The sequence below is a fragment of the Falco peregrinus genome, chromosome 1 (genome assembly GCF_023634155.1).
Source record: "Falco peregrinus isolate bFalPer1 chromosome 1, bFalPer1.pri, whole genome shotgun sequence".
Classification (NCBI taxonomy): Eukaryota; Metazoa; Chordata; class Aves; order Falconiformes; family Falconidae; genus Falco; species Falco peregrinus.
In genome coordinates, this window is record NC_073721.1 from 70,126,361 (window position 1) to 70,151,793 (window position 25,433).

The window sequence follows — 25,433 nt, forward strand, 5'->3', positions numbered from 1 at the left end:
TTACCAGCAATTAAATATATATATATATATATATATGATGACACTTCTTTCAGCCTGAACCATTGATGCTAATGAATGTCTGTAGCATGCCTCCATTTCTGATTAATCCTGTCCTCAGTGTTAAATGTAAGAGGAACAAACACAATTCCACAGTTCCCAGAACAGTTTTGCATCATTTTGGATATAAAACAAGACTCCTGATTAGTAACTTCCTGGGATTTTTCCCTCTAGAAAATAACTGATGCTCATTACTTATGAACTGTGCCACAGCCATAATTTTAGTATCTATTATGATCATCACAATTTTAAATGAATGTGATTCAATCTTTCTGTCCTAGCTGATGACTACCACTGTTTCACTGCAGGTGAATTTCAGTGCCTTAAACTCAATATATTCAGTATCGCATATAACAAACTTGATCACAGCTGAAGATTGACCATCTGCTGTGGTGTATCCTTCAGTCAGGGTTTATTCAGCCACCCCAAATCACTGCTGTTACCAACCCACCCTTAACACTTTTGTCCCAAAGCTCACATTCAAACAACTGACCATATTCCACTAACATCCATGAAATTTGTGTTTCCCCTTGGAAGGATCTACAGTTTTAGAGTCGGTCTACTCCACAAGAAACCTCAGATGTCGGGACTGTGGTGGACCTTATCAGCATGCAGCCTTGCAGCAAAAACAGCCAGCCACATACTGAGCTATAGTAACTAGACCGTATGTAGGTGCCCCTCTCTTTCCAACACTTGTGAGATTGAATCAGGAGTACTGAGTCCAGTTTGGGGCTCTCCAGTACAAGAAGTACAGGGACATACTGGAGTAAGCCACTGCAGAAAGCCACCAAGGCACACAGAGGACTGCACTAGCTAATACACCAGGAGAGGCTGTGAGAACTGGGCTTGTTCAGCCATAAGAACAGCAGGTGAAAGCAAGCTCTCATCTCTGTCTACAGCTATCTAGTGAAGTGCCAGAAGGAAGATTGAGCCAGACCCTGAAAATGTTTTCTGTCATGAGGTTGCCAAACCCTACAAGCTACTCAGGGATATTGTGGCATCTCTATCCATGGAGATACTCAAAATCTAACTGGACGCAGTCCTGGACAACCTGCTCTAGCTGATCTGCTTCAGCAGGGGGGGTTGGACTAGATGATCTCCAGCTATCCCTGCCAACCTCAGCTATGGTGTGATTTCAGTGAAGTTATAACCTAAGCCTCTCACATCGTACCATAAACCCAGGCCCTGCTCAAGACTGTGATACACATTCAAACCTGACAAGAAATAGGACTATTTCCTCCTCTTCATATTATACTGTGGAACAAATCGAGCTTCCTTTCACTCTCCTTCCAAAGCGCTCCTCTAGGCTTCTTCCTTATGAAGAGCAAACTGTATACCTGCTGCTACCACAATAAATCTGAAGCCGTTCTAACAGTGCTGGAGTCCACGTTGATACAACAGCAAAATGTGACTTCAAACAATTGTATATATAATTAAATTTACACACATGATAACCCATTCTGCTAGTATGCAAACTTACATGTTTATGAAAACAGTTATTATGAATCAGTTCTTTCTCCAAAACTGGCATAAAGACAGGAATTATATGTGGACTGGTATTACGTACCTTTGAAAGAAGTTACCAATATATATTTCTACTACATGCCCTTTAAACTCATGTCCATGTCACTATTAGTTTGTTTTGTTTACTGTTATCGTGTATAAAATAGATTATATCCCAGTTAAAAAGTATAATACACACTGAAGTTCACACGTGTTCATTGCAATGTTCAAATCATCACCGCAATTAATTTTATGCCATTGGGGTTTCACCAAGCAAAATAATATCCAAGTATTTAATTTTGCTCAATTCATCCTGTTTAATATGCACTTTTCTTGATCGTAAAAAAATCAAACTTCAAATATGAGTGTAAAATTAACTGCTATGTTACAGAAAACCCTTTCCAACAAATGAAAAATAAACAGCAATTAAAATTATGAACTCTTCAAAGCAGGGATTCTTTTTTTCTTTTTTCCAAGGCATTCATACGGCATGACACCTTGTCCATACAGTCCCAGTAAGGTCTTTCTTAGCCATATCAACGTGAGACAAAAATACATTATGCAGCAATGTAATTAAGCTGTGACACGTCTCATATCCATTCATGAAAAGTGCTGAAAATAATAGTACCCAAAACTAATTAACCATTTTCTCCAACAGTTTCCTAAGAGAGAGAACCACCAAAGAAAATTGCTACACAACAATGTGAGCACAGGTGTACTGGGTCAGACCAGTGTTTCCTGTATCCTTATCTCCAACAACCCCCAAAATTGCAAGGAACAATATAACAACAATGACACCATATCAGGATATGTACCCATAGTCTCCAATCTTTTTCACTGCAGGCACCTCCTCAGTTATATATGTATTTAGTAACATTCAGTGGATTTCTCAGCCATTAAGTTGTCCCATCTCCTCTGAATTTCGTAAAAGCTTTTCACACCCCAACATACTCTAAAGACATAATTTTCTCTTACAGGCACTCAGCATCCCAGATCAAACAAGCACACAGAAGAATAAAGATTTCATTGACAAAAATATTCAAATTAGCAGCAGTAACTACAGTACTAACACATCCACTAGCTAACCAAGTGACAAAGGGCAAAAAAATCCTATCCCAAAGTCTTAGAGTGCAAGTATCAGATAAGAGAAACTAGAAGCAATAAGGCAAAAGCAGCTAGCATCACAAGAAGTGATATCTTGTTAGAAGTAGCTTGGTGGTGTCTTACTGTTGTAGGCATTTCAGGTAAGGAACATCTTGGGGAACAGAGAGATGAACTCGAAAGGTGAAGTTATGAAAGAGTACTAGTCCATGCATTTAGGTATCAAATGTATGTTTGCAAATACAGTGCATGGGCAACAGGGCTGGTGTTAACAACCTGAAGGAAAGCCTTGACAAAGAGAAATGGCAAGATACAATTGGGTGAAGAAGGGCTTGAAACTTAGGGCAAGTTACTAATATTTCATGCACCAGAGAAGGGAGGCCAGTGGGGATATAAAAAGACATGGTCAGAGTGACAGGCTGTCACTCTGCAAATGATCTCTGTAAGAGGATTCCAGACAGATATGACTGGAGAAAGAATAATCCTCAATGGTAGTAAAGATGAGCCTGAGGAGTAGGCAGGAAGGAAAACACATAGAGCAGGGTTGTTAGGCAGAAAAAACCTGCAAGACTTAGATGTAGTCTGAACGCAAAGAACTTAAGAACAAAACAAAACAGTTATAATAGGTCAGTAAAAAAACATATAGCACAGAAAAAGTGTTCATTTTCATGATATCCCATGTCAGCATCCAGCAGTCAGCTGTGTAAAAACTTCCTGGAGTTGCATCATCACCGTCACATTTAATAGCTCCCCAGAGACATAATAGAGTAATGCCTGATCCATTTTTTAACCTGTTCATATTTTGATCTCTAAAACACCCTTTGGCAAGGAATTCCACTATTCAATTGCATGTTATGTTGGGGGGGGGGGGGGGGAGGGGGAGGAGGAGCACACCAAAAAACCCCGAAAACAACAAAACCAAAAAAACAACTTCTGTTAAATGTTTTAAAACTGTTTCCTGAGAATTACACAGGATGTTTCCTTGTTCTTTTAATATTAGACTTAATGAATAATTGTTCCCTGATTGCCTTCTGGAGGCCTTGCATGATGTTATAGCCAATTCCCCTCAGTCATCTCTTTTCCAAGATGAAGTATTTTACTTTTCCTCTGACAAAACTCTTTCTATATATCTCATCACCCTTCATGCCCTTATCTCAAACTACAGTATCTTTTTGAAATTATGACAAAAGTACACACAATACATAGACTGCACACACTGTGGATTTATAGATCGGCATAATTCTTTCAACGTTCATGTTTTCTGTTTGTTTTTTATTTCTTTACCACTAATACCAAATACTCTATTTGCCTTTTTACTTGCTAAACTATGAAGGGAAGGGCTGTATCTGTGAGACTGCCAAATTACAGTCCTTTCCTAACACGCAATATGGCAGTGTTATCCTGAAAAATAGATGGAGGGCTTGGAAAGAACTCTAGGAGATCTGTTTTGACTAAGGGATTCTAAGCTAGGCAATAAAGGAGGAGATGACAAAGAAGCAAGACTAAATTTTCATTGAGCTAGAAATACCATAAACCTATGAATCATCTGCAAAGAGATGATACTTAAATTGTGTTTCCAGATAAGATTATGCAAAGATGAAGAGCAGAATAAGTGAAAAAAAGGGGGTGGTTGAGAGACAACACGTTGCATAACTCCCACACAAAGCTGGATAGTGAATGAGAAAGATCCTCCAAAGGATGCACTGAAAAAGGGATGAAAGTATCCAAAGACAGCAGAAAGAGGGCACTTGCCAAGAAGTCACAGGGCAAAAAGAACAAGGACATGGTCAACTGTTTTCACAGCTGACTGGCAGGTTGAGAGGATCAAAGTTTAAGATTTAAAGTGCAGTTCACTTAATGATTTAGAAGTCTGTATCTTGCATGGAGAGACAGTCTCAGAAGCAACCCAGTGGGATCACCCCACTTAGTCACATATACCTCTGCTCTGCCTTCTACTACGGCCTTAGTACAACGGCCCATCACTCCAATGCACTCTGCATTTGTGCTTGCTTCTATTTTAGTAGCACAGGGCTATAGTATGATGCTAAGAAGTTGGTTTACTTATGTGATTGCAACGCCCAGGGCTTTTTGTGTAGTAACTGGGTTTGCATTATGCAGCCTTCTGAGCAGAAGTCAATACTGATTGAGGTAGTATGAATTCCGACTGGAACGGAGTCTTACACAACTTTATGAGATACAGTTCCTGACTACCAGCAACTGAGCTACAAGTGGAAGGGTGGCCCCAATGCTACAGGTGTGCACCTCATTTTCCTCACCCATTCCCAGATCAGTTAACCAGGTTAACTACGTTCAGCTAAGATTTCTCTCACCATGGAAGGAAATTACTGGGAAATATAATTAATACAGTTTCCCACCCTGAACTCTTTTCAAATAATTTGCCCATGAAGTTGGATAGTCTAGATCAAAATTACTGTATCACACATATATCAATGACTTCTGAAAGTACAAATGGAAATGACATAGTAATCTTCCAAGCATTTTGCTTTCTTTTTCATTGCAAACAGTAAAAAAAAAAAAAGGGGGGGGGGGGGGGGGGGAGGGAAGCATTCTTAACTAATACACTTTAGTTATTAAAAATTTCTGTACCTTGGAAAATAAATTAATTATAATTAGGTCCCACTTGGATAATTTTGTGTATAGCATTCACATCAGCGATCTGCTAAAAAAAAAGGCAAAATCAACACATACATTTTCTTAAATAAAGGACTTGCATAAAACAAAGTCAGGCACTCGGTTCCTCTTTCATTCCATATGATACACAGCTGCGTCAATCCCATCAGGAAACAGGCAACAGGAAATTCTTAACATTCTGAAGAGAAATCTAAAGATGTATCTCATCACCCTTCCTCCTAAAAGTGCTTTTCGATTGTCTAAAAGACTTTTACGCCAGTTCTAAAATTATTAATTACTTTACTTAGCTTTTAAGCAGCTATAGGCCTCATTAAGTAACTAACAAGGAGTCAATTTTTTTTTTGTAAGTTGCATTCGCTTTTTCATTTCCTCCATCCCAAAATATAAGTCAATAATGAAACCTTGACACCTATGGACAAAATCAAAAGCAAGTACCCTAGCTATCGGAAAATGTTCCTTCATAATGTGCTGCTCCTGTGTTTTGTGTTTCTAACTATAGCACTTGCATATATAATTCCATTATACTTTTATAAATCACCATTTTGAAAAATGCTTTTGAACCATTAATATATTTTCCTGGTTAAAATTCTTTGAGATGTTCTTAACAAGAGTCTTAGATAATGAATTTGGGCAAACTCTGGAACAGTCTTTACAGTATTATCATTCTCATTAATTTTCAGAACTACCCACTGTGTTGAGATGATTGTCATGGGCCTAAGACTTCAATTTGGCTAAATATTTTTGCATATATTTCAACATATAAGTAACTAACAGATGTTTAAAATGTTAAGTTCACATTCTAGAAATGGTTAAATGTTTACTGTAATATCATAATTTGTTTTTGCACTCATTTTTATTTTCCTGCTTCTATCTTTAAACACTCTGTTAGAGTCCTGGTTGGCTGTAGACAAAACGCTTTAAAATGACTTCACGAGAAAACAAAACATACTCGATTTAGTAAATACAGCTGTGCTTTTAAAGAAAGAAAAAAAAAACCAAAAAAACCCAAAAACCCCACTTAATGGTACCACAGAGAAACAAAGAAACAAAAAGAAAACACAATGCTAGAAATGTTACTTTTACCTAAGGTCCAGACTTCATGTAAACCATTTTAAATTGTTTGCATAATAATAGCTTTTAAATTCATATTTTATGTTTGCTTTAGAAACCTAATACATTCTGCTGTCTTACATCATCACTAGAAAGCTACATTAGATGAAAAAAATTACTTTTGAAATGTTAATATGCAGCATATAGAGTATTTTACTTTAGTCCAGATTATTCTTTTTTCTTTGTTTTTTGGGTTTGTTTTTTGGGTTTGGTTTGGGTGGGGTTTTTTTGTTATCTTTGAAGACTGCTTCTGTTTCCATTGTTTCATCCTTAACCATTCACATATCAGAGCAATAAGTATTTCATTACTGGTTTATCTGTCCAGAGGCTTGAGAAGCAGTAACAATTAACCCTCCCTTCACAGTGATTGATACAGGCTTTGCTTTCAATTTGTTCCACTACACAGATCATGAAATTCTGAATGCGATCATCCTTATTGACCTACACTTTCAAACACACAGCTACAATGAGATGAAAGTAATTATTAAAAGGAACACAGGACTACTCAATGCTGAAACAAAGTCTTGAAAAATCTTTTAGATGACCTTCTCATAAAACTAGCATTGTTTGATGTGAAATAAAATGATGGATTTGCTTCATAATCTGGAAATATTAAATTTAAATCTGATCAAGGTACGGTATCATTATATCATATAAATCCAGCTCTAACATCATATCAGTTCGTATCTGACCCAATAAACAGTAACTTCAACCAGAGTGATCATAGTAGGATCAGGCCCTATATATTTTAAAAGTTCCTCCATCAGCTTTATTTTACACCAGCTCTGTTTGAAATGTTGTGTTAAAAATGACAAGACTGTAATTACTATACCACTATAGTCCATCTCAGAAAGACACGGTGTTTCTTTTTAAGATCCTGTACCTCTTGAGGCACCTAATGTAAATAAGTACACAGGAAATTCAGACTGCTAAGGAAAAATGAGAAACTCAAGTCAGATTTCCATCATCGGCTGAGATGAACCAAGACCTATATAAACCACTGCTGGAGACTTACTGCAGTGAAAAACAAATATTTTTCATAAACCACTGAAAAATAACCCCACCAAAATATTAATTTCTTGTAATCGATCCATTTTTGAAAAATGCAAAAGGATTGGTAGGTGAACAGTAATGACAGAACTATTTAAAATATGGGTTGCAGTCAAAGAAAACCAGGATAGAAAACTGTGCAGAAGGGTGTTCTTACAGGCCTGAGGCTCTAATCACAAAACAGAGTGATGGAGATGAACCAATACTGCATGGATTAGCAATGAATTATTTTGAACTATAATCATGTGCCAGCACAAAGGGAAGGTAAAAACTAGCCATTACTCACAAGCTGATCTGCAGATAAGAAGCAGAAAAAAAAAGTAAAAATGGGAAAAAATTTATATGCTAAACTGAGTCGGGAAAATAATGAAAATCTAAAATGTTGTTACACTTCAAGTAACATTCTATTTAATGTCTTTCGTGTACTGTATAATATCAAGTATTTACACAATACAATCTGTAAGATGCTGGGGCTAAAGCAGGGTTAAATCATAAAACTCTTCTGTAAATTAGTATGGGATAACAGTATGTGCTAAAAAATATACTACTAGAAGAGTTAGTTTTAAAATAACACACATGGGAACTAATTTTTCCCACTGTAAAATTGCAGGAAATACATATATATATATTTATACACACGTGTGCATAGGTGGAGATAGGTAAAGGTATATGCAAATGTGTACATGCACACACACACACTTACATATACATATGCATATATCATGAGGGATTTAATTTCCATTAGTCCATCTGAAAGCAAAGCACCACCATCTTAAGATTCAACGTTAGTTTTCCCACTCGGGAAAAAAAAAAAAAATGTTAGAACTAATTTTGTGAGAAAAGAAAAATCAAAACTGCTACCCACAAAGATTCCTGAGATTCTTATGAACAGACTGTTTAAATGAAGAGCACTTTAATCAGTAGAGGAATCCTCACGTTTCTAATGTCTTGCTGTGCATTCTGCAGGTTATAGTAGCAGCTGGTAGAGGTCATATATCTTTTGTGAGCATCCCAAAAAGGCTCACTGCCAGACTGTTAAATTATGAATAAGCAATGAACAAAAGAATGCAGATACGGTGGTGACAAGATAATCCAAGCAAATTTATCTATGACAAATTTCACAGGATTAACAAATTACATTTACACAGAACAATAAAAATGTGCAAAAAAAAAAAAAAAAAAAAAAAAAGGATGAGCCTACTTTTCCCTCACAGCATTAGAGGAAAAAAAAATTGCCATTCCAATGCATGTATTTACATTTAACTTTATCTAAAGTAAGACATTTATAGCTTGTGGGAGACAATCAACTAGCATTATTCCATTCAAGCAAATACATATACTGTGTCTATCTAACATACGACATATGCCTATACTTTGTAGTATACATGTGTGCAAGTCAGTGGAAAATCTTTAAAGTTTCCCTCACAATTAGTAACAAGCAGAATAAATATATAATTCTAATTTTGCTTTTCAGGTGGAATATTCTGCCCTTCTGTCAGTTAAACCACACTTTTTTCCTTAATAATTCTGGGGTTTGTTCCTATTTGAACTGAACAAATATTGTAATATATGATAATTGCCACAAGAAAAAATCAGTCATGAATCGGACTTACATACTTTTTTGCCATAGTGTCACAAAACCATTAAGAACGATAAAAATGAAAAAAAAAAAAAAAATCAGCACTCTGAAAGGATTCCTAAATCCACAGTCTAAATACTGGATATTCCTAAAGATGTACATTCAGTATGTCAGAGAATTTGTGGGGGAAGAAGATGGGATTTGCAGTGTTTGCTGCATCCTGTGGTCTCCTATTCTGGTCTGGAGAAATGATACAAACACAAAATTTTTAAAACTGCCCTCAAACAGCACGGAATAACAGTTGCCAAACTGCACTTCTGTAGAGAAACATTTTTCTTCTTGTTAACAAAGGAATAAAATGAAAGACAGCGCCTCTTAGTTTCAAAATTTAAGTGTAAGTAGAGTGCCTGATAAAAGAAACATCATATATGTTTGAAAGATCTGGAATCTGCTGTATCTTTTCTATCACACTTCTCATCTGAAGTCTGTATTTTCTGTCATCTCCATTTATTTCTTCTTTTTTGTTAATCCAAAACAGCAGTTTAGTAAAAACACATCTTGAATAAAAATGGGCCTTGTGAAATAATATATATCATTTATGTATCAAATATACGTTCTTGTTACAGAGCACTGCCTACAAACAGGAAACCTCACTATTAAAGTGAACATCCAATTAATTAAGATACTTTAGTAAACTACTTGGATCCTTCAAACACTGCTACTTGAGTACCATTTATCTAGCTCATTCAGCTGTTGAAAAAAATTACTGTACTTTTGATTTTCCACAAGAAATACAAGATTTATTGTAAAAATGAACAGCAACTCAGGAAGAATGAATAAATTCACCCAAAGCATTTGTTTCTGTGTTTATGTTCATCTTCTATTTGTTGCTTACCAAGAGAAAACAGGTTTGTCTTTTTATAATGCGGGGGTTTTTTAAGAACCTCCTGTCCATACTGTTAGTAATTTATGCAAAGGTGAAGCAAACATGCCAATCCTACATCTAACTATAGTCAGACAAATAACATCAGCTACTTTTTTTGCAGCTGTGAAGGTTGAAGGATAAGTACCACTGGCAGCTATTTTCTTTTTTAAGACTTTTTTCCTTTTTTAATCCCACTGCCAGCAAGCACTGTACAGACTCAGTCACTCAGTTCTTTCTATTGACCTCAACCTTGACCTGTGAAGACTGCCCACCTATGTTTTTTTCCCCACAAAGTAACATATTCTGCCTCCCATCATCTCTAAGAAAAAACAGCTTTCTAACAAGTATTCTTCTAAAATTTGGTATGTTATACTTTTGCTAAATGAACTACAGTTTTGGCAGGATAATTCTGAGCCACCATATAAGCCCAGGCTGTGCATAAACTGATCATAAATGTAAATTTGCACATGACTTTCAAACACCATGCACAAGCAAGAGGAAAAAAAAAGCACACACACGCACACACACACGCTGTCAAAATATAAATGTATCGGTTCTGTGCCTAAATTTGAGCAAAACTATAACCCTTTAGGATTTAATCCAAAATGACTGTTCAAAGACTATTCATTACCCAATAAAATTCAGTTTAAACAAGTAATGTGTAATGAAGCCTGTTCTAAATTCCTGTTAGAGACAAAATTCCCAGGCAAGTATTTTAAAAGGGGCTTATAGGATTTAGGTGCCTATATTTCACTGAAATGCAGTACATTTTGGATGCCTAAATCCAATAGACTCTTAAGAAAATCCGAGCCCCAGGGACATTATTGTAGATTACATACATACATATTATTCAGACCATATCCCATAAATTCACTATGTACATATGTAAACCTAACATGCCTGCAGGTAATGGAACAGTACTTTTCCACTTAAATTATTTAACGTAAGTGTTGAACTTCTATTATATATCAAGCTAACAGCTAATTTTAAATCGCAATCAAGCCATTCTCTGAAAGCACTTTATTTCAGTGGAGGTTTTGCCTGTAAAAGAAATGTAAATCCCTCTAACGAAGGCAGTGTAATCTTTGAATACACAGTCAAAATGGGGCCTGGAATTTCATTCCTAGTGCTAACATTGACACCTTCTGCCACTTCTGCTAGCTCTCAAAAATCTTTTGTGCGTAACTATCTCATCAGTAAAACATGTAGAATGGTGTTTACAGACCTTTCAAAGCACACCAGGCTATATAAAGAAACATATCTACAGAAATACCCAGTATTAATATTAAAGTCTTCTGCAGACGTTGTATGACATCAGTGAGAAGTTCCCTAGAACAAATGACAAGATACGACTGAAGAGTGAAAGTCCAAAATGCAACATATAGGAAAGGCTGGGAAAACAGCCTGTAACAAATCTTCAAAACTCTGCTTCTGGTAATCATTTCAAATTCTTGCTCACATATCACTTGTTCTTTAATGTGCCTGACTCTCACCCACAATCAGAGTGCCAGGTAAGGGCTCAGTATCTGGCTGCAGCAGGCTGAGATCAGAATCTCCTTGAGAACTGCTCCATTTTTACTCGAGAATCTCAAGACTTTCCCATTTTATAATAACATACAGATGCAAAATTCATTCCTCCTCCCACTAAGTACGTTCAAGCTTGTCATTGCAATACTGAGAACAAATTCATATCTATTGAATTATATGGTAAAAATACTTTTATCCTTGCTTGTGATTCTCTGTAGTATACTTTAATTATATGCATAATTTCATTTGGGACTTTTTTAAAGATTAAACTGCAACTTGAACTCAATATTCTCCCAAAGACAGGGTCCAGTTCAGCCAAGCTACAAACACAAATAGTATCGTACCCTTACCATACCTTCTTTGCCCTGTGTAATATACCAGTGTAGCATACAAAATTAGCAAATATTTTTACTACTGGAAGTCCTGTTCAGATCGATGGCACAACGGTCCTATTCATTTGACTAGGACTTTGTGTATTGCAAAACTACTGCTCGAGCTAGTCACAGAACAATGCTCTAGTCATATAAGACATGGCAGCAACCATTATGCTCTTACTGTGGCACATCTTATGCAGCAAAATGCAGTATTATTACAAATTATCCTTATTATGCAAAGTCCTATTAAACAAAGTCACGCAACCTCATTCACACTAATGGGACTTTGTATGTTAAAGATAACATGCAGTAGCTTTATAAATATTACATAGCAAGAAATTGCCTCTTCTGAAAAAAATGCAATTATTACAAAATGAATTTTCAAAACATTCCCTCTCATGGCCATGAATCTTTGGCAGCTTCTTAAAAAAAAAAAAAAAATAACTAAAAAACAAGCCAAACATTAAGCATAAACAAACAAACTAACCAACCAAAGAAATAAACAACTGGGGTGAAAATGGCAAGTCTTGCCTATTTGACTTTAAAACATCTTATGTTTTGAAAACAAAGACAAATTTCCGGGCTGAATTGCTGTAGAACAACTTTGTTTGATTCATTTTGAAACAATGTAACTAATGCTGATGGCTCATCTCAGGAGGTGCTCTTATACCTGCAAGAGCTACTAGTGACAATAACATAAAATGACTCTGATGGGCTGACTGAATGTAAGGTTTATTCACATGAGATGAGATTTCAGGAAATGGTCTCATAACATTAAATTCTAAAAAAACAATTACTTAATTGATAGCAAATGAAATTCTGCCATGTTTGTGAAACAGCTTCATCTTACTGACATCAATGGGAGCAGAATCAATCCCAAAATGTTAATAAAATGGTAACAGTTACTTTTCATGGTCAGTATCAGTTACTGAAAATTCTTATTTTAGAATACATTTTCCAATAAAGGGGGCATTATTGTAAAGATCATTTTATGAAACAAACATTTATTTAAACATTGTACCTTTTAGGAAGCACGCTGATGAAAGTAATGCCTAGAACGTCAATTTTCAACAACTGTTTTACATCACACTCGCAGTAAAATTCCCATCTGGGCTGGCAACTTGTGTGCCAAGTTTCAGACAAATGTGATTTGAAACTGCCAGTATATTACACTCAAAAATTCAAGTGAGACACTAATAAAAGGAGACGGATGTTGACAATATATCCTGACATTCCCTTAAAAATACCTATGGTTCTGGGTGCTGTATTAATCTGTTAACAAAACTCTCTAATTATTTATAACTCATTTATATGGCATTAGAATATCATGCCACTAACTTGGTAGAAAACAAGCTAACTGGATATAACTTGTAAGAAAAAAACAGCTGTGCTCTAAAGAATGTAGAAACAGTGCTGCAGACAAAATCTTGTTATTCAGAATCCCGTTAGTTACTGAAAATATGTAATATAACTTTTGTTGATCAATACTCTCATGTAAGCTCTAAATAATGTATGAATCTAGCGGAGAAAAATGCAGCAAATCAAATATGGTGGGAGAATGTTTCAAATTATGAAGAGTAGTATGACTGCTAATCCATAAATCAGAAATCGGAAAGATTGTTGTAATGTGGGAGGGCTCTATTTAATAAAGGTCATTATAACTCCTGGCTCTAGAGCTATAAGATCTAATATCCTCTCTGGTAGCTCTATGATATGCCCATGCATTACTGTTCTTGTTGACAGTCTGTTGCCTTGGAAATATTTCATTATTTCAGTTTTTCCATTTGTAGACCCTTGGCCTTGTGATATGAAGGCCACCCTATTTCATATTTTCGATTATCATTTAAGCAATCTTCTGAAGCTATTTATATAAAAGCAAGTGTTAGACAATGCATATCATCATTTATCACTGCTATGTTTAAGCTCATGCTCTAGAAAGAAATGCCAAAATAAAGGGGTTTTTTTCTCTTTCACTTTAAACCAATAGCACTCTGATATTATGATATGCTTTACAAATCAATGTTGGCATATCATATGCATGACACTTCTGTCTATTTAATTTTCTTGGTTATATAGCCACACAATTGAAAAACTCTAAACTGCTACTGTAACTGTAAAATTTGCTAACACTGGTAGTTTAAAAGGAAATCAAACAAATGTAAGTAACTTTTCAAACATTGTTTAAAAAACCTCCACAGGTGAAAAAAGTTTCAAGGCAATTCAAGTGCTTGGTTGCATCAGAGACTGTTACTTTTTACATTTGTTTTGTAAGCACCGACCCCTTACTTGAAAAAATGTAACACAATCTACCTAAATGTTATGGAAGCAAAGACTAAACAACAAATGTACACAAAGTTCAGTTACAGGATTCTTAATCTTGAGCACTAGTCTGCTGAAGTAGTAATTAAGAAGAGACTGCAAAAACCCTTCAGTAACTCATATGCGCCCATATTTCAAATAGCTTGGCGCACACAGCTGAAAGGATGTGTTCAAAACCAGCTCAAATAAACAGTCACATGCAAGACTTCAGGAGCACATTGCATAACTTTTAATAAAACGTACGTGAGTGCCAGTTTATTGAAGCATTGATCCACCTTCTCCAAAAACTTTGTTGTTGTTGTTTTTATTAAGGAACAAACAGGTTGCCATTATATCTGCTACAAAAAAATATCATCAACTTCTACATGTAATATTTATAACTAAACTGTTCAGAGCATTGTAAAGAGTGATAACACAGTGAACCCTAAGGGCAAAAAACAACTGCCTGGACACTAGGCCAAGTTTGTGGCTATTAGTGTTCCAGGAATTTAGACCACTTTTTTTTTCCCCTGAAATGATTACTCCTCCCACTCCCTACAGGGAAAAACTACTCCGATCCAACCTTTAAAATGACAGCATCAGAGCTGAACAAGAAGATGCTATTAAAGGGCATTAAATTAAATACAGTATATCCTCCTACAACTTCAATCAGAATTTCAGACCAAGTGTTATTTAGTTCAGCTCTCAAGTGGAGCAGAATAACAAATCGCGCACTTTGATTTACCTTCTCCGAATGCCAAATGGAGACAGGTGATAAAGAAAGCACTCATGCACAGGCTATGAAGTTTCCCCTAGAAATTAATTCTATCTTCAAGATTCCTATCTCAGAGAAATTCCCAAAATGGCACACAAATATGCTTCTGCTGGAGAGATTACTGAAGCTATCCTGGCAAATACACTTAACACTAATATAGTACCATTCTCAGAAAGAAGACAGGAGAATTGTGTGTTGGGGGGGGGGGGGGGGACGGGACAGGACGTATTGATAGAAATTGTTTTTTCAACAAAGAACTCTGCAGGAGAAAAGCCTGCTGCTGTAAGTGTTATTAACACAGTAGAAATGCCTTTGCAGCCACTGAAATGGAGATTTTTAAAAAATATTTATAGTTGAAGATGAAAATCTCCAAGTTTAGTCATTGACTTCTGAGGATGCACTGTTTTCCCATTACATGTATCTCCAAATTGTGCTACATATCAATATAGCCTTGTCAAAGTGCAACAGTTAATACTAATGCATCTAACACAGCCACGCTGACACATCAGTGGCAAATATGAAATGTATGGTTTTCTGATACCGGGAAGTCTGCTTCCTTAGGAAAAATGGCATAGCTATTTAGATAAGATCTGAAGCTTTTGGAAGTTGTACCAGAAGTGCTGATCACACAAAAAAATACAAGTTTGAAGTTAAGATTAAAATAAGCCCGATTCCCTGGACTTTATTTTTGTTTAAATATTTTTCAGACTTCTGCTGTGGAATATAAACCGAGTAACACACACCCCAGCTACTTTTAAAAGCTGTCCAAATGTTAACTTCCATTTCCACAGCTAACCAGGCACCTTCCTCACCCCCCAGCCACAAGTTCACTTCTAACGGTGCAGGCGGGGGGGGGGGGAAAGGAGGGGAGCCCACCCCAAACCCTCTGGCTGCTCTCCTTCTGGGCATACACATCGCAGGGTAGCGATGGGGCTTTGAATACTTTTGTAAGAATCACAAAGTAACATCACATGAACTTGTACTCTTGTTTCCTACCAGTCACTTCTAGAAAGATTCACTTTACTAGAACAAATCCGCTACGGGCAATTCGTGTCACCAGCAGAGCAGATTAATAGCCAGCACTCTCCCCCAACAAAAGTGCGTGGGGCAGGCGGCGGGCCGGGAAGCAAACGGGGGGTAGCGCGACCACCCCACCCCCCCCCGCCCCCCGGCCCCCGCCTCCTTCCCCGGGCCCCGCGCACCGCCTCCCCGCCCGCCCGTGCACCGGCTCCGCTCTGCCCACCCCGAGGGGCGCCGGCACCCGCGGCCCGCCCGGCGGCGGCGGGGCGGAAGGGCCGGGCCGGGCCGGGCAGACCCGCAGGCGCGGCCGGCGGCGCGGCCCCCCCCCCTCTCCGGCCTAGCGGCACTTGAACCGCACCGGCGGAGCCGGCCCCTCCGCCCGCCAAGTCGGGCCTGGCGCGGCGCCCCGCCGCCCCCGGGGCCGCCGAACGGCGGGGACCGCCTGGGGGGGCCTCCCGCCCCCGCACACACACACACACGCGCGCTCGCTCTCTCTCTCTCACACACACACACACACACACACACACGCCCGCTCGCCAACGCGCCCCGCCGAGCACCGGCTCCGCCGAGCCGCGGCGGTGCGGCTGCCGGAGCGGGGCTGCTGCTGCTGCGCGGCTCGCCCTGTGTGTGTGCGTGTGTGTGTGTGTGTGTGTGTGTGTGTGTGTGTGTGCGGCTGGCGGTACGCACTAGGAGGAACTCCCGGTGCCCGGCTGTGCGAGCAGCGGGTGCCGGCGGCAGGTCCCCCCACCCCGGCATGGCAGCCAGCCCCGGCCCCCGGCGGCGGCGGCACGGCACGGCCCGGCGCTGCTGCGGCTGCTGCTGCTGCTGCAGGTTCAATAAAGAGAAAGTGTTACCGTTCTCGCCTGGAAGGATCCTGCTGAAAGCTTGGCTTGGTGGGCGCCATCTTCCTGGGATTTTTTTTTTTTTTTCCTCCTCTCTCCCTTACTTTTCCCCCTCCTGATGTTGGTGTGTGTTGTGTGTCTAGCAGCAGCAGCGGCGGCAGCAGCAATGGCCCTGGTTAGCCAGACAGGCTAAGGAAAAGTACTGAGGCCAAAGCATCGCGGGCTCCCACTCCTCCGCGCAGTCCTGGTGCAGGTTGCTCGCTCGCTTGCTTGCTAGCGCTGCTGCTGCCGCTGCCGCCGTCCATAAGCCGAGGAGCGGAGGGAGCCGGGGCCCCGCCGGCCCCAGAGACATGCCCAGCGCAAGCAGCGGCGGCGGCCGGCGGCGGCGGCGGGGAGAGCGAGCCGCGGCGCAGCCCCGGCGGGCAGCCCGGCCGCTGGCATCGCCCGGCAGGTGCGGCACACACACGCACACACACACACGCACACACACACGCACACGCTCTCTCTCGCACACTCGCACACACTCACACCGCCGCGCCCGCGGGCCAGACTACGCGGGGTGCCAGGCCATGGGGCCAGCGAGGCGGGGGCGGGGGCGGGGGAGGGAAGGAGGGGAGTCAGGGATCTCCGGGCTTGACCGCTGTGAAAGTATTTCTGGGCATTTTCCAGCTGCTTCCCCAGCTCCGCTCCCACTCTGCGTGCAGGGGACGCAGCCTCCGCTGCCGGCGCAACAACGCCACTCAGTTGCAGTTTCGCACACTTTCCTCCTCTGGAGTCTGGGCTCCAGCGGGAAGGGGCTGAGGGAGGCAGGGACTCTCCGCAACTCGGCGGGCGCAGGCGGCGTGTCCCCCGTGGGCTCCCACGGCGGAGGCCGGGCCAGGGCGGGGGGCGACCGGCCGGGGGGTGCGAGCGCCCTGCGGCCCAACGGGGCCGGACGCGGAGGTACCCGACGGCCGCCCCGCGGGGACGGCGGCGACCCCCGCACCCCCCGGCCCCCTCCGGGAACGTGCGCGCACGTCCTGAGAGTACGCGCTGGGTGCTAGCGGCATCAGGGGCGCAGTGCTGGGGACGCTAACTGAGAGTGATGACCCGCTTTGTTGGGAGAGGGTATAGCACTTCACGCTGTTTTATTGGAGATTATGAAACTAATCACGAAAGAAAGGAGCGGGGGAAAGAAACCGCTACCTTAATTGTTCCTTCCAGGACATCGGGAAAACCCGAGCGCTGAGAGCTTTTAAAGGAGGAATCCCTCCTTCGCTAAAAGCTAAAAGCCTTCCATCTCCAAGGGAACTTTGCGGCTGCTCTGCTGCTGCTGCTGCTGCTGCTGCCGCCTGGGAAGTACAGCGTCCTGGGCCTGATCCTGCTCCCCGAGAAAAACCACCCGGCTTTCTTGGGGAAAGGAGCAAACCCCACAGGTCGAGGGGGTTTATTCACAAGAAACGTTTCGGCAGCCTCTCCAAAAGTTTGGGGTGGGGTTTTTTTTTTCCGGGGGTGGGGGGGGTGAGCGCGCGTGGGAGCCGCAGGGGAGAGCCGGTGGGGAAGAAGTTAGCGAAGCACCTGGAAGTTTGGCTGCGGGGCGCCGTCCGCGCACCAGGGCCCGGAGGATTTCTGACCGCAGGAGGCACGCGGGCCGGCGTAACTTTGCGCGGAGCGGCCCGGGCCACCCGCGCAGCCCCGGTTGGCGGGGGGCAGCTGCCGCCCGCCCCGCGCTGCGCACGTGCGGCCGTTGTGCACGTGCGCAGCCGCCGGTGGGATGGCGGCCGCCCGGCCTCGGGTCCCACGGCGGCGGTACCACGGGGCTGGCAGCGCGGCCGGGGGTGCAGGTGGAGTTGAAGAACTGGACGGGGGAGGGGGGTGTCTAGAAAGTACCACATGCCGTTCCCTGCCGGCAAATCTGTCTCCTCGCCTCCAAAAAAAAAAAAAAAGTTAACAGGTGTCACCTCGGCTTTTGCAACAGCATAGGAAGGTGTCGGTGTCTGCTATAATTTAAGCGTTTACGGAAAGCACGAAGAAAAATCTTTCGACATAAAGCATGCTGTTTTGTCGATAATACATAGTCAAAATTTGGAAGAAGTGCAAAAATGGTTCCCCCTGTTAGGCTAGTGTGCGAGACATCCAGGCTGGTCTGGATCCCTGTTAGTCAAAGTACTTGGATGCCTCCTAAACACTATTTGAATTAGAGGTGTTAGTAGTTTGTCAGAGAAGTATTGCTTTTGTAACTTCTTTCTGATTACAGACTGACATAATCAAACTATTAAACGCGAGGTACTAAAAAATTGCATGCTGCCTTGTCTATATATTTCTGTTTAACTTAAAGTCTCCAGAGGTCCCTTTCATTTGTCTAAAAGCCAATCTGACATTTCTGACCCTTGACTTCCCCACTTCACAGACTAAACTATTGTGATTGCTGCCTGTACTTCCTCGTTAAAGTGTCCGTCAGTTTCCATTGTAATTTAAATATTTTATAAGTGACAAAAATCATACAGAAACCATGAAAAGAAATAAACTTTAATCCATTCTTTATATCTCTCACATTCAAGTTTTATATATATATATATATACACACACATATATATATATATGAAAGGTCGGTGTGTTTGCTTGAGCAAAACAAGACTCATACTTAGTTTCAAATGTTTCTCAGCTAAGAAAGTGTTTAGGCATCATCAGGGGTTATTGTAGGAGTATCAGCTTCCTACTAATTTCTCATTTAATAAAACCTACAAAAGTTACCACCAAACGCTTTCTATCATGGGCACCAAATGGAAAATACATCATGTGTTTTCCAAACCTATAGGAAGCAACTCAAAGTTGCTTAACAGCAAAACAGGCAATGGTCGATTACCTATATCTGGCTCCTAAACCAATTAAGTTTGAAATATTATGCTGAAACTTCCTATGATATTTTTTTTTTCTTTTACCTCATAGAGATATTTAGTTCGGATATTGAGATTACACCGCATTTTTCTCGGTATTTAATTTAATGCAATAGTGGAAAGAAAGATACTTGGGACAGTGCCATTTTTCTTGCATTTAGAGAAGTGTAAAGGTTCTGTTCTGATTTCAGCCTACATTTATCTGTTGTAATCTTTTTTTCTTTTTTTTTTTTGTTGTTGTTTTTTCGAGGGTTCAGCTTCGGTTACAAGTTTATGATAGAGAAAACTAACAGATTCAAACTTCAAGTTTTGCCTTGTAGAAACACGAAGAAATGTCAGGTAATTAATTAAGCTTCATGTTAGTATCAGCACATATCGATGAATTGTTAGGGGGAATGGGGTAGGTCTTTAAACTTCATTATGACTTACTGCCAACTTTCTAAGCTTTACTTCCTAAAGGCGCTCTCTGTGAATTTCCTGCATTTGCATTAGAATGCATTTAAAATGAAAAAATAACAGTGCTGAGTATACTTAGGGTTTCGTGCTATATTTCCCTGTAGTAACAGGTGACATGATAATACTGTTAAACTACAATGTGGAATTGCAAGTGTGCAACCCCAAGTGAAAATTGTTCTCTTTCTTGGTTGAAAGCAAATTATCAATCAGCATACCATGATCAATTATCCCCCTGGCTGCCACACACTGGGATTTGCACAAGGCATTGACATTGAGAAATTCCTCTTTAAAAAGGATGAGCGGACGGGATCCCAAACTTTGCAGTAGCCAAGCTAAGCTGCCGGGGTCTCACTTTTTTTTTTTTTTTCTCTATTGTTGCTTCCCAGCTCATCCAAGACAAAACTAGGAGATTGTGTTTACTTCTCAGTGCATTTTAAAAGATGCTGTATTGAAAAAAAAAGGTAAAAACCCTCCCCTCCAACCAAGCGCCCTCCCAACAAACAGCAAGGAGAGATTAAAAAAAAAAAAAAAAAAAAAGGAAAACAAAGAAACACAAAAGCACAAAGAAAAAGCAAGTGAGGGAGCCTCGGGAAGAGCCGCACACCCCTCTCCCACTCGGTTCTCACCGTTGTTGGTAGGAGGTGATGCCCTGGACGTTTTGCGGGTTGCCGTTGGCCGCGGCGCCGGCTCGCCCCATGCCCGGCGCCGCCGGCACCCCCCCGGCCGCCCCGCCGGCCGCCGCCGCCGTCACCTGCACGCTGAAATCCGGGAAGATCCTGATCATCCCCGCGGCTCAGCACCCGGCGAGTCTCGGCGAAGAGGTGCAGCAGCAGCGACTCTCCCTCCGGCGGCTGCAGCAGCAGAGCCAGGCACACTGCAATCCCATTAGTGAGTGGCGGCCACTGTGAGTGAGGAAGGGCGCTTTGATGTGAGCTGCTGGGCTGAGATTGAGAGGAGTTTGGGGGGGCTGGGGGTAAAGGGAGGGGGGGATTTTTACCGAATTGCAAACATGCAACGCGTGAAGATTTGAGGGGGTGGGGGTGGGGGTTGGCGGGTGGAATATCAGAGCTACAAAAAAAAAAAAAAAAAAAAAAAAAAAAAGGTATGTCTAATACCACTGGAGCTGTAGATATAAGAGAAAAATCCAGGCTGAGGAGGGACAGGGAGGAGAGAGGGGGGCGCAATTACTTTAGCGGTGCAGTGAAAATGATGAGCAGCAAATGTTGCCTTTTTTCCCTCCTCCTTCTCGTCCCTCCACCCCTCACCCTCCACCCAAAATGCAAGTCTTAGAGGATTTCTCTGTCTCAATGAAGTAATAATAAAGGCGGCTGACCACAGTCTGGGCTAGCGCCAACTGTGCGGGGGGGAGGGGGAGGAATATCCCTGCTCCCAGAGTCCTGAGGAGAAGAGGAAGAGTGGAGGATTGTTGCAGCGCAAGTTCTTGCTCTTGGTAACTTGCTTTTGCTCCCCCCCCCCCCCCCCCCCCCCCTTCTTTCTCTCTGTGAAGGGACGGTTTTCACAAGCGAGGAAATGGGCCGCTTTTGTGCAATGGCAGAGTTTGTTCCCTATTATAGGGAGCTGACTCTCCTCCCCTCCTAGTGTGCAGCAATGTTACTGCTAGTCAAACTTGTAAGGTGTGCGGTGTGTGTGCACGCACTGATCCCTACCGCTGCTTCAACATATCAATTATACCGCCCAGAGCTGCGAAAAAAAAAAACCCAAAACCAAACCAAACCAAAAAAACCCAACCCCCACAAAAAAAAACCCCATAACAAAACCCAAGCAAACCTCGCAAAGCTCCCCCCCCGGGTGCGGCAGGCACCGCACCAGCAGCGGCCAGGAGGGCGGCTCGGCCCCGCCGTCCCCGCGGGACGCGCGGCCGCGGCTCCTTTGTGCCGCCCCGGGCTGCGCAGCCCTGCCCGCCCGCCGCTCACGCCGCCGCCAAGTCCTTATCCCTGGCCGCGGCGCTGCGGGGCTCCGCCAGCCCACCGGGGCCGCGCCGCTGCCCCTGCCGCCCGCCGAGCCCGCCCGGCCGCGGCGCTGCGCTGCGCTACGCGGGGCGGCCGCCGGCAGGGGAGCGCGGAAAGTTGGGCGGGAGCGCGGGTCGGCGGCGGGACGCCCCCCCACCCCCACCCCACCCTGGCGGCTCCCCCGCCTCGTGCGGGCGGCAGCGCGGCCACGGGAGCCCCCTCTCCGCTCTGCGGTGCACGGCGGGTGCTGCCGGGGCTGCGCTCCGCGTCCCCTCCGCCCTGCAGCTGCAGCGGGAGGCCAGGGGTGAGGAGGCTGTCCCGCAGGGCAGGGGGGAGCCGAGCCGCCCGGCGAGTCAGGGGCAGCAGGGAACGGGGGGCAAAAAGGACACACACACCCACACACGTCCCGTCCCGTCCCGTCCCGTCGTCGGGTCCCACCACACCTCCCCGCTGCCGCGGTGTGACTCTGACACCGCGGACCTGTAGCTCCAAGCTGCGGGTCCTGGAGCTGAGCGCGGCGTCTGCCGGGGACCGCGGGCTGTGCCCGCCCGGCGGAGGGGCTGTGCCCGCCCGGCGGAGGGGCTGTGTCCGCCCGGCGGAGGGGCTGTGCGCGCCCGGCGGAGGGGCTGTGTCCGCCCGGCGGAGGGGCTGTGCCCGCCCGGCGGAGGGGCTGTGCCCGCCCGGCGGAGGGGCTGTGTCCGCCCCGCGGAGGGGCTGTGCCCGCCCGGCGGAGGGGCTGTGCGCGCCCCGCGGAGGGGCCCCGCAGCAGACAGCGACGCGCCGAGGGAGCGCACCTTGCATGCGCGTTAGCTGCGCAGCTGACCCGCTTCTGCGGCAAGCGCGGCTCGCAGCAAGGGGAGCTGCGTGGGACGGAAGGCAGGTTGCACTCCAGAATACCCGTGGTGTTGGGAAAGCTATGGCAGCATCTCTGGCAGGGGCAGACGTCCCAGGCTGCCCCGTCACTCCAAAGACATTGTAACCTTTGCTTCCGTAAATCAGAACTGTCACCTGGGCCACTCTCCCCTTTTCCCAGGCAACTGTGTGCCTCTTGGAATCATAGCTTGGTTCCTAATCTAACAATATCCTCCTATCCTGACTTTCCACTGCTGTTCCAAACCAAATTAAGACACACCAACTTTATGTTAAAACAGAATCTGCGTTCAAATCCTTTGTATTAAAAAGCATCTGTGTTTGCATTCTGTTTTAATACAAAATGCTTTGGATTGCAGCTAATACCAGGAGATATGAAACTGGTTAGTCCCCACATGTTGCACATAAAAAGAATTCATAATGAGCATCTGTGGGATGTGGAATGGATCCCATGAGTTAGCTGAAGACCTCATAACGTAAGAGCTGAGAAGCCTAAGTGAATTATGACTCTCCTTCCTCGCAAGTAGGATTAATTTTCTATCCCACTTATATTCATTATCTATCCTGTTTATACTATAGGGACATCAATTGTTTGAGTGTTAAATATGAAGGCTTTACAGAAACGTGTAGGTTAGATAGCTTGCGGTGAAGAGGGGGGATGTTATTGCTAGGAAAAATGTTATTCAATCTACATGTTTAAAGAGCAGTATTAGATGAAGCTGCTCACTTTTTTAAGGGACTGCAAATTCTGTGCCTTTCTCTTACAACATATTTAAAATGTAAGGTTTACAAAGTACCCTCCATCTGCCTGTGGCCCTCTCAGTGGTGTCAATAGGAATTTTGCATGCAGATGTAGGCCCGTATACGGCCTTTAGAGAGCAGGTCAATAAATGGCTGGAGGAATAATTAAAGACTTCTGAGCTGCTCCTTTCCTTTTTCTTACAATATAGTACAAGACTGGCATGAATATAGGCTGGGCTACCACTCTAATTGGCTATGGAATAACACTGAAAGGAATTTAAATGTGGGTAGTAGCCATTTTCCAAATGATCACTCCATTACAGTAGTTTTGTCTGTCAATGTATGGCCAGGCAGTAGAGTGGATGTAATCATGTCGAAGTCCCCATCCATTGATTGTCACTCTTTGCTCTACAGTGGCAACTCTAAGCAGATTTCCATGTTTCAAACAGACAGCCAGGACAGAGAGCCTGTCTTTTGCCAAGTTTGCTTCAGCATAGTCCTGAAAGTCACCGCTTTTCACCCGCATAGGCAGAAACAGGTTCTGTTGATACTTAATAAGATCTTTTATGACTATTGATTAATATCTTAATTTAAGTGTGAATGTAACTGAAAAGTCAGTCTTGATACCTTTGCTTCCACAAGTAGTCCCACAGAGTCACTGGAACTACTGACAAGTAGTTATGAATAAGACAAGCAGGATTCAGAGGTACGTTTGTGAATGTCTACAGAAAACAGAACCATTTTCTTTCTCATAGCCCTTAGAAGGTGTCAAATAAATAAAAAAAACCCAACACATTATCTCTGAAGAAAAGCCTGTTTGATTGTTTGAATCTTTTTTTCCCAAATAAATCACGATGGTGGAATCCAGTTAGAATTTCTGAAACTTATTCTCTAGACCAATGAAAATATCAATAATCAAGCTTATACTCTGTGCTATATTAAATAACGTGGACCCATTCGCCGCATAATTCACCAGTGTTGCAACATACCATGGTGGATATAAATAAATTTGGAGCAATATGCTAGTGTAAATGAGAGCGAAGCCCAGTATTTTTAATGGTTTATTTCTCATTTTGCTCAAATTATTGACAGGTTTTGGTGTCTAAGTGACATAGTTTTTGTCTCAGTACCATATACTATTGTAAGATATTCTGCAAGTTGCTTTAGTATTAAGCCAAGAAATACTCAAATAGAGTACAGTTGTTTCTAACAATGTACTGTAGAACTTCCTCTCTTAGGTAAAAACATAGTAAAGATAAAAATTAAAAACACATGACTGTGTAATATAATAACATTTAATATTTATGCTTTACATATACCTCTCTATCACAATTATATATTATATCTTTATTTGCATTGTCAGTGTACTACTGTTCCTTTCTTTCACAGGTGAAAAAATATCTCTTCTCGGGAAATTCATTTCCATTTACTTAAAGTTAAATGGTTTGACTTTGAATTTTCATTATCTGCTGTTGGAAGGAGCTTGTGACAGGTATGAGAGAGAATGCTACAAAGCTTCATTGTATCATCTAATTTTTGCTTCACTTTAGTCAGATATCATTTAGGTAGAGAGTAAAATACTATATGTAGAACAGGATCAGATAGAACAAAACAGAACAGAAATAAAATAAAATGAAAATAGGATATATAATGAATTACAGTAGAAAAATGCCTTTATCTTGAAGTTATTTTTTTTTAAAGTTATAC

At 42.5% G+C, this 25,433-nt stretch overlaps 2 protein-coding genes across 2 annotated transcripts in view; both read right to left on the minus strand.

Annotated features, from left to right (window-relative positions):
* The window catches only part of NPAS3 (neuronal PAS domain protein 3), a 612,926-nt gene extending 595,575 nt beyond the window's left edge, over positions 1–17,351 (minus strand). The window contains exon 1 of the mRNA XM_055793646.1: positions 16,826–17,351. Coding sequence (XP_055649621.1) covers positions 16,826–16,875 — 50 coding nt within the window. The 5' untranslated portion in view covers positions 16,876–17,351. The remainder of the gene's footprint in view (positions 1–16,825) is intronic.
* Positions 17,352–18,358: 1,007 nt separating this feature from the next.
* Positions 18,359–21,065, minus strand: LOC129783671 (transcription initiation factor TFIID subunit 4-like). The gene is made up of 2 exons (XM_055793792.1): positions 20,772–21,065; positions 18,359–18,719 (listed from the first exon to the last, which is right to left on the minus strand). Exons 1-2 carry the CDS (start codon positions 20,927–20,929, stop codon positions 18,359–18,361), a joined length of 519 nt encoding a protein of 172 aa, XP_055649767.1. The 5' UTR covers positions 20,930–21,065.
* Between the last annotated feature and the right edge of the window lie 4,368 nt (positions 21,066–25,433).

What these genes read in the sequence shown, in the direction of transcription:
- LOC129783671 (XM_055793792.1), bottom strand. Translation starts at nt 20,929, where the DNA reads ATGATCAGGATCTTCCCGGATTTCAGCGTGCAGGTGACGGCGGCGGCG. An exon ending in ATCACCTCCTACCAACAACG is followed by an intron (nt 18,720 to 20,771) that starts GTGAGAACCGAG and finishes TTTTTTTTGGAG; the next exon opens with GCGAGGAGACAGATTTGCCG.